This window comes from Octopus bimaculoides, chromosome 9 (genome assembly GCF_001194135.2).
Source record: "Octopus bimaculoides isolate UCB-OBI-ISO-001 chromosome 9, ASM119413v2, whole genome shotgun sequence".
NCBI lineage: Eukaryota > Metazoa > Mollusca > Cephalopoda > Octopoda > Octopodidae > Octopus > Octopus bimaculoides.
The window spans coordinates 679925-689946 of NC_068989.1; the positions used below are offsets into that span (position 1 = coordinate 679925).

At 37.0% G+C, this 10022-nt stretch overlaps 1 protein-coding gene across 1 annotated transcript in view; it reads right to left on the minus strand.

The window, feature by feature from the left end:
* Nucleotides 1–49: 49 nt before the first annotated feature.
* The window catches only part of LOC106879481 (small ubiquitin-related modifier), a 12448-nt gene continuing 2475 nt past the window's right edge, over nt 50–10022 (minus strand). The window contains exons 3-5 of the mRNA XM_014929071.2: nt 3550–3627; nt 1365–1436; nt 50–524 (exon numbers count right to left, since the gene is read on the minus strand). Of these exons, the coding sequence (XP_014784557.1) occupies nt 465–524; nt 1365–1436; nt 3550–3627 (210 nt within the window). The 3' untranslated portion in view covers nt 50–464. The remainder of the gene's footprint in view (nt 525–1364; nt 1437–3549; nt 3628–10022) is intronic.

Sequence of the window (10022 nt, forward strand, 5' to 3'; positions counted from 1 at the left end):
TGTGTGTGTGTGTATCAATTTATATATTTAATGATAATGAGAGATGGTGTGAAGTTGATAGTCTGTTGCTGCAGTTGTTTTGATGTTGCAATCCCAGAAGGGAACAAGCCACAAGTAAATATATTACAGACTAGCAGTGGTGGGCAGAGAGGTTCTTTTTTTTCTTCTTCTTTTTAGGGGAAAGGGGGGAAGGATATTAAAAAGAAAACAATAATATACAAAAAAAAGAGAGAGAAATGAAAAAGAAGTTGAGGAGAAAAAGGGTGAGAAAGAAGTCAGGAAAGGTAAAGGGAGTAAAAAAAGAAATTAAAATGTTAAATGGAGAGAAATAAGTATATCCGTCCACACTCGACAGCCCACTCCATTCTAGTACCACCACTACTAGTTTCTCAAATATTAAACATACAGTGGATGGGGACCAGTTCAACACAAGGCAGTGTGATGATCCCTCATCTCAAGTTAATCTACCAACCACCAGTTTGTTCCTGGTACACTTCTATCACATCATCATCTTCCATTTCAAGCTGAAAAATAAATTAAAAATAGATTTTAAGAAACAAAAACAAAAAAAAAAAAAACAGCTTCAATATTATAGAAATGGAAATTTTACAGAAAAACATCATAAGCCAGAATCCCCCAAAAATTCCTATATTTTTACAAGTCATTGAGATTGCTTCCTCAGATTCACACAAACCCAGTGAATAAGTCAGATCTTTGGCAGCAAACACAGTCTGACATGAGCATCCTACTTTACAGTAATTAACTTACCCATTATTAAAACAACTAAATACTGGAGAGACAGTAACTGTCTTAACTTCCATATCCACTTTCTTCTTAAAATAACTAGAGAATCACCTGTTAATTCTAATAATACTAAAATAGCAACAATTCAACATTTCTGGTCTACTCAGATAAGAATTACGCTTTGACACTTTATGATCTCAAATTAATTTAGAAGAACCATCAGAGACGATGGTTGCCTAAAATTAATGTGGACTTGATCTGTTGCCCAGTTTAACAGTGCCACCTGGCACTTTGGGTGGCTTGAGAAAGCATTTCAGAGTAAGTCACTGGTTTGAGAAGGACATCCTCTCTCTATCTCCCCACCATCAGTGCCAGGGGTCCCCAAAAACAGTCATGTCTTCCCTCTTCACTACAAAGATTTTTTAAACATTTGTATCTGATATCGCTGAACATTTAGGGTTAAGTAACTGCATTGCTGTAGGGGACATCATTAAAATAAACAAAAGACAAATTTGTAGAGAATAATTTTTTTTTTTAATGAAGAAAAGAATGAAGTAGTCAACAATTAAGATGCGGAAGTTATTTGTTTTTCGACCCAGGTAGAAAAAAAAAAAGGTTACCTGCTTTGGTGTTTCATCATCATTAATTCTTCGACCATCAAATAAGAATCTCAAAGAAGTCACTGGAACACCCTTCAATAGAATTGAGAAGAAGTGAGAGTAAAAGAGTGAGTTTTAAAATGACAACACACACACACACACACATGGTGGGTTTCTTTCAGTTTTTATTTGTTAATTCAATTGACATGGCTTTGATCAGCTTTTATCTTTCCAAATTGTTTTACCAGTTTCATAAACAGTAATTATAACTGATTCAGCCTTCTTTACTTTCTCTGACACCTTAAAGTAATCACCAAGCTAAATGCAGAGAGGGGGGGGGAGACTACAGTATATCATGGACAGAGTTCATTGTATACTAAAGTCATAAAAAAGAATTTCTTGGGAATGTAGATTTCATTTAAAGGCCTCAAAGTGAACATGGTTTCAAGGCAAAGTTCACTTTGCAACTGCATATTTTCAGCTTCAATGCCAATGTGGAACTTTAGTCAATTGTCTTCTACTAAAACCTAAGATTAACTAATAACTAGTCGAATGTGGTAGGCAATTGAAATTATAGTGGGGTCAATAAGATCGTCCAACCCATACTAGCATGGCAAGCGGACGTTAAATGATGATGATGATGAGGATGACTATAGTACACTGAATCAAAAAAATCACAATGTTGAACTTTTGTCTGTTGCACAAGGTACAAACAAAAGATACACTAAAGATATCAGAAATGCAAAACTTTCCGTAGTTGCCATGAGAAAAAAAAAAACTAGTAATGGTTGATATAGCTCAATGGAAGTGTCTAGGTTATTCTATGTGACATAATTAGTGTGTGAGAGGTTGAAGCTGAATTGTATAGTTTGAGTTACGTTTAGAAAACTGGTTTTACTTCAATAGAGAATCTAATTTTCTCAGCAAAAAGTGGATTATATGGGCCATTATACAATGTGATGCTATACAGCAGAGAAATATAAGCTTGTGTACACAGAAAAAAAATGTACTGACTGGAAACGACTACACTGATGTTGCAATGTTAACTTATGGTTAAGTATAAGGACAACATGATTGTGAAATATTTCTGAGAGAATAAAGCTTGGAGGTGCTTAACCCTTTAACATTCAGTTTACTTCTCTGTCGAATGTAATCCTTATTTATTCACATTGTTTTGAATTAGTCATGCAATATCTTGTAGCTTTGAGATTTCAATGATGTGACTGTTTGTTTTTTGAATGACATTGTTGGGTAGGTGTGAGAGGCTGGATCTGGCCAGTTTCAATATAAAATGGATGGAATGTTTTGGCCAGATACAATTGGTTTAAATGCTAAAGGGATAAATCTAAATGGACAGTGAATGACAAATAAAAAAAATCACTTTCAGTTGAGAGTGGAAAACAGTTACAATAGGTTTGAGAAAGTGGGTTAGAGACTATTTTAAATGTAATAGATAAGGGAACAAGACTAAAAGCAACATTTAATCCATATCAACACAGAAAAGCTAAGAAAAAAAATATTTGTTAGGAATGAAACAATTACAATCTAATTTCTCCATTTACCTTGAAGGTAATAAAAAAACTAAATCAAACTAGAAGCATTTATTTCATAGAATCATCTCCACCGCCACTACCAAACCCCTCCCCCTCACCATTCAATGTCCACTTTTCCATGTTAGCATGAGTCGGATGGAATTTACTGAGACAGATTTTTCTATGGCTGGATGACCTTGTTGTCACCAACCCTCACCTGTTTCCAAGCAAGGTAATCTTTCCTTATACCTACAAATGTTTTTTCACAGAAGACGAGAAACAAACAACCTCACTTATATAACAAATGATGCTCAATTTCAACCATCACATGATTTCTAGACAAGGGTACACACACACACACACACACACACAAACACACAGACAGGCTCGTTTCAGTTTATGAAATCCACTCCCCAGGCTTTGGTCAGCTTGGGGCTAGAATAAAAGACACTTGCTCAAAGTACCATGCAATGGGACTGAGCCTGAGACCAGATGGTTAGGAAGCAAGCTTCATAACCACAACCATGCCTACACCAAATTAGACAAAAAGTTTTACAAGTTTAAATATCATGCAAGAAAGTTACTAATCTTAAAGTTAATCTCTTGTTTCAAGAGACAGTATTATAAATTGTATTCTTTTGCAATATACGAGGAATGACCTCCTTATGTCCTACCTGCCGTTCACTGTATGATCGTTTCAACTTCTCCATCTTTGTAGTCATTCTTACACGAAAATGAATTTCTGTGTTGTCCTTTGAAAAGAAAAAACAAAACAACAATTTATGAATGTACGGTGGTTTATGTATGCAGCTATCATTCGGAATACAAAACTTGAAAATTATATAAAGGGGAATCACACTGCAAACAGCTGAGAAAGAGAGTTGAACTACAACAGAAAGCAGCTAGGTTATACTCTGTGAACAAAATACAGCATACATTGTAAAGTATGTCAAGAAGCACACCATACACAGTTATAGCAGGAACCTACATGGTCCAAAATGATAGGGATGAATTAAAACACAATACACTCGAAAAACAGACCGAAGCATTCACTAGATGTCACGAGCCAAGTAGGGGTCTATATATATATCTATATATATATATATATATACACACACACACACACATATATATATATGACTTTATTAACAAGAAAGAAAGGAAAGAATGCGGTGTCAGCAAAGCTTTGTTTACACAGAGAGATGAAAGCTTTTTAGTGGTTGAGGTAACAAGAGATTCCCTAAAGATGCACTCATCTGAATCATTAGAACCAGTGTTAATCATGACTTTTGTGGGGGCTACAACCCAGCATGCATGCTAACAATAATATTTCACAGAATGTTTCAAAAATTTTTTTTTAATTTTATTTGTAAAATTGAGCCAGAGGTCAGAGGTCAGATGAACTATTATCACTGCTGGCCATATTGCTTGATAGCCTCACCTAAAAAGTTGAATAGAAGCTTAACAATTCTTAAGTATGTCTAAGTTAATGTGAACTGATATATTTAAACACAACTGTATTCAACTGCAAACACTAAATAACAATACAGTTAACAATTATTACACATCATTAATACAGAAGTTTCCCGGGGAAACTCTGAGGTCCCCACCACCCCTCTCCCCTTTCTTTTCTGGAAGAAAGTGGCTTGCGGCGGGTTTGGAGGTGGGATGCATTGAATGCACTCAAAAAAATCTCTAGAAAAAATTATTTCACACTGGAGTACAAATGGGTCCTTTACAAAATATTTACCCAAGATCAGGAGAGGCATGCGAATAGAAAGATCGATGAGATTGATAAAGCAAGGGCTGAGCATCTGGCAGAACAGAAGGAGAGATCAGGAATTGGACGCTCAGAGAGCTGAGTGTCTGGCGAAAGAGAGGGAAAGCAGGAGACATCATGAATCAGATGCTCATGTGAATACAAACGGAATAAAACAAGTCTCACATAAATTGGACCATGGGTTACCAAGATATGTGGGTTTTTTCAGGTACCTCTATAAATAACCAAATCAGCATATAATGGGGGAAATGTTTTGAAAGTAAGGTACCATTAGAATGTGAATACAAAGTTTCGTGTAAATCAGACCACTGATTCACGAGACAGGCGGCTTTTTCAGGTACCTTGAACTATTGGTGACCCAATGGGTGATGGGTAGTCTAGTCATTCAATAAATCTTTCCACAAAAGAAACATTCCTCTGACCTCTTTACATTTTATGACAATTTTAAATCCTTTTTAGCTGCTGTCTGAAATATGGCTATGAAATGGGTCGAAAGAAATGCAGGGAATCAAATCACAGTTGAAAAGAACCAAAATGTCTTTTCATTTCTTCTTTTATCAGTTTCTCAAGGCAACTAATTACATTTCTAGTTCTGCCTTTGAGAGTGCAATACTGAGGACACTTGATAGGTGGAAAAGTAATAAAATTACTTTAAAAATTATATTATAGCCTAATGAAACAAACAAACTTTATTTCCTTTGATCTCATTATGCTTCAATCCCAAACAAATTAGCAGTGACCTCTCCTCCTCCTCCTTCTTGGTAACTTTTAACTGACTTATAACTAAAAGAAAACCAGTGTAGATTGCCCTCAAATGTACAAATGAGATCAAAAGATTACATTAATCTTAGAAATGGCTCTTCTCTTTCACTGATATGTAACTTCTCTCTCAGAGAACCTAACAAGAACTACTTTGCTGTCCCACTATTTAGATGGATGAAGATTGTATAAGCCAGCATTGTGCCCCCCTTAACCCCTCGATGTTATTAGGTTTCATAACCCCTGAAGAACAAATACCTTGACCTTTTTAGACCCATGTTGAACATCCTTGTCTGATTTCTCCTATCAATTGGGATGTGCAATGCCCGGTTCCAATTGTGCTTTGGCAAGGTTTCTACAGCTGGATACCTTTCCTAATGCCAACCACAGTACAGAGTGTACCAGGTGCATTTTATGTGCAACCAGCACAAGTGCTTTTTACGTGGCACACCATATATATATTTATCTGCTTGTTGGAGTTAATCTCTCAAAAACCCAAGAAGTTTCAGTACAGAATAGGAAAGTTAGAAATTGCTTGAATTTCCAAATGATGAAATGAAGTTGATATCCATGTTAAAGAAACTTTGGGGTTTTATAGACAGCAGCAGCAGCCCACCAAATCAGAAAGTTAAAAATAACTATCATGCTATTTGAATATTAAAATGCAAATGATACAAAAGTCTCTCATAAGATAACTGAAGTGGTTGCAACATAGAAATGGGCTGAGGACAATAAAATGCAGTCCAAAGCTGGAAAATCTCAAGTTCTGTGCCACCACATACAGAGCTGAATGAAAAGCAGACAGGATACACTGGCCCAGGAGGGATTGCAATCTCTGAATTGAAATCAGTCCATGACACAGACACGAGTAAGGATGCATCTTTGCAGGTGCAGAGTACGAAGCTCAGCAGATGGCTGGCGGAATGGACTCTGAGAACTGTCAGAACAAGAGTACAGGAAACCATGATGGTCCTCTAGAGGACCTTTAGCCATTTAGACTACTGTTGCTCCCAACTACAGACACCACACAGTGTAAAATTAACAACAGAATTCAAAACAACCCAGAGAAGCTACACAAAGATCGTCTCAATGCGACATGTCAGCTACTGGGAGAGACTGGAAAAGTTAAGACTCTCCTCCCTAGAACAAAGGTGGGAAAAATACGCAGTGATATACAACTGGAAAATTCTACAAGAACTTGTACGTAACTTTGGAATTGAAAATTACACAAACAGCACAATAGGGTGCCACTGCATAGTAGCAAAAACCCCAGCATTGCTACCAGGATACAGAAGCAGATACTGTAACAGCTTGGGTTTAATCAGCTCTTCAATATCCTACCACAAGGCCTGAGAGACCTACATGAAATGGTTGGAGGCATCTTCAAAACAAAACTGGATCTCCTCCTGTCTAGAGTTCTGGATGAACCTACCTCACAGCAAGAAATGCAGATGAGGGCAGCAACATCAAACTCCCTCATTCACCAAATGCCACATATCACAGAAGGTTTAACGAAAGTGTAGCAAAGCTAATGGTGGCACCCCAGCATGGCCACAGCTCTCAAGCCGAAACTAGTAAATATATATATATATATCATCATTGATGATGATATATATATATATATATATATAATATACACACACACACAAGCTTCTTTTCAGTTTACACCTACCAAATTCACTCACAAGGCTTTGGTCAACCTCTGGCTATAGACTGAAGCCAAAATCACACAGCTATGCCTGTACCTATAACCACGGCCATATAACAAGGAAAGCATTTAATCCTGTCAAAAAAGCCACAAAATGATTCTAACAGCCTACAGAATGCAAAAATAAAATAATAATCAGCAGCAATGAGAGCTACAAGTGGGTTCGGTTTAAGTGCTTAAGAAGAATTATTCAGTTTTAGGAGTGGCACTGAAAGCAAACACACCTATGACATTTGATACTCAATCAGAGCCAAGGAAATACAACATATATTCATAATAAATCACACATCATATTTTACATAATTTCAAGTTCGTAGATGGTGATGTAGAATTCTCAAGCAACATGGCAGAAATTACAACACTTTCTGTAAAGACAAATAGCTTTTATAGCAACAAAAAGAGAACTTAGTGGCCAATGAAAGAACCTCTGCAACAAATAGGCAAATCACATCCTTTTACAATAAAGATACAATGAACACCAATATAGACCCTAATATAGAAAAAGATGGGCTGATAAAAGCCCTTTGTCAAAAGGTGTTGAACCAGAGATGACCTGGACAATTATTATCATCAGTTCAAGCTTGCCCAGATTTTCCCAACTCAATCACACCATCCATCACAACCACACAAAGCACTTGGTAGGGCAGCAGGGCAACATCTCGTGTTGCATTAGGCTGGGCAATATAACTGTTTGTAAGAGCACCCATTACACTCTCATAGTGGTTGGCGTTAGGAGGGTCATCCAGCCATAGAAACCATGCCAAATCAGACTGGTACCGGGTGTAAGCCCTCCAGCTTACCAGTTCCAGTCAAGCCATCTAACCCATGCTAGCATGGAAAGCAGACGTTAAATGATGATGACAGCTGACCCAAGTATATCTATGTCAAGTTCCCTCCAGCAAGGTCCCACATTATCATCATTGTTTACATGTTCCATGCAGAAAGGGGTTGGATGGTTTGACAGGATCCAACTAACCTCAGGGCTGTCTTGGTCTCTAATGCCTGCTTTAACAAGGTTTCTATGGCTGAATGCTTTTCCTAATGCCATCTAGGCTATAAAAAGCAACAAAAGTAGATCTTAGGGTCATTACAAATTCTAAACAACTTGCTGTTGATACTGATTGTCACAAAAAAAAAAACTGCACTGATTGGCCTCATATCTCCTGTTGATGACATCTTGACAAACAGTATAGCCAATTTGAACAGAATACAGAATATCTGGCTAAATGGTTAAAGGTAATGAGAAATCCTAAATTTAAAATGGCAATACTGCAAGTCCCATCAACTTTAATCCCATAACATTGAAGAGAAACATTTTCAGTAAATGACAAACCAGCAACAAAACAGTTTGATGAAAATGAATATGGTTGTTAATTCAGAGAATAGAGAAATCTATAAAAAATTATTATTTTTGAAGATATTACTTGCCAATGTATTTTAAATTCTAAGAACTGATATTTCATGGAAACAGCTGAGGCTACAACGTAAAAGATTATCTCCTTGCAAAATATACACCAAAATGGAACCACACAGTACAAAAAACAACAAAAACAATCAAGACTAAATAAGATTAAGCAAAATACCAAAGTACATAATTTAGATCAAAGGGTTTTCTGAAGTACTTGTTTGCCTCACTGCCAACTATTTGACTGCTAAGAATAAGCGAAGACCAGAGGGAGAAAATCCGGAGGTAATAAATATTCAGTTTTATAACTAATTACTTGCAGAAAACTATGAAAAAGGACTGGCTGAATTGTTCTGCTAATCATCATCATTTAACATCCACTTTTCCATTCCTGTAGGAATCAGACTTTGTTGAAGCAGATTTTCTACAACCAGACGCCTTTCCTGTTGCCAACCCTCATTTGTTTCCCCACAGCCAGGCAGGCTTTTCATGGAAGACTGGAAACGACCACCACTGCTTCTATGATAATGATGCTCATTTACAACCTTCACAGGATGTCAAGAGGATACACACAACCTGTGTGTGTATACGACAGGCTTCTTTCAGTTTCCACTTACTGGGATTGAACCAGAGATCACAGAGTTGGAAAATAGGCTTCTTAACCACACAACCTGTTACCTATTTTTCTTTTTGTCATTTACTTGTTTCAGTCAATGGACTGCCACCATGCTGGCGCGCTGTCTGGAAAGAGTTTTTAAGGAATCGATCCCAGTTCTTATTCAATCGATTTCCTTTGCCCAACTGCAATATTACTGGGACATAAGCAAATCACTGGCGGGAAACAAACACACACATACAACAGGTTTCTTTCTGTTGCCGTTTTACCAAATCCACCGACAAAGTTTCGGCCCATGTGGGGCTGAACTTGGAACCATGTAGTTGGGAAGCGACCACATGGTTCCAAGTGTCTCTAATTTTTATGTGAATAGTTTAACTTTTGTGCATTATCGTTAACAAACCAAAATAAAAGTTTAAACGCAAAGCAACTGTCGCTGATGTGTAATCAAAATAAAATCGTTACAACTTTATAGGCTGGTAAAAATCGACTGATCTTTACTTAGTATAAATCAAAATGAACACAATAGCAACTGAAGGAAGAAAAAAAACATCTTTATCGATCTGAAATTAAGCTAAAAAGAAATAGATAATTCGTGGAACAAGGCCTAAAGTGAAGCCAGGAGCGGCGGAGAGGTAAGTAGATCCGGAAAAGTAGAAAGAAGCAGCAGCCAGGTGCAAAGCTTGATATTTCGACGTGATACAATGTCGACATCTTCACGAATTTGTCGTTAGTGGGAGTTAGGGAGCGAGAATGAGAGTCGCGATGATGAAAGTTGGAATGAAATGTATTTGGTGAAGCGGAGAGGCGAAGGTGGGGAATAGTTAAGTAATGAGCTGAGAAATAAAAACTAGCAAGATGAAAGTTAAAGGAGAAAAA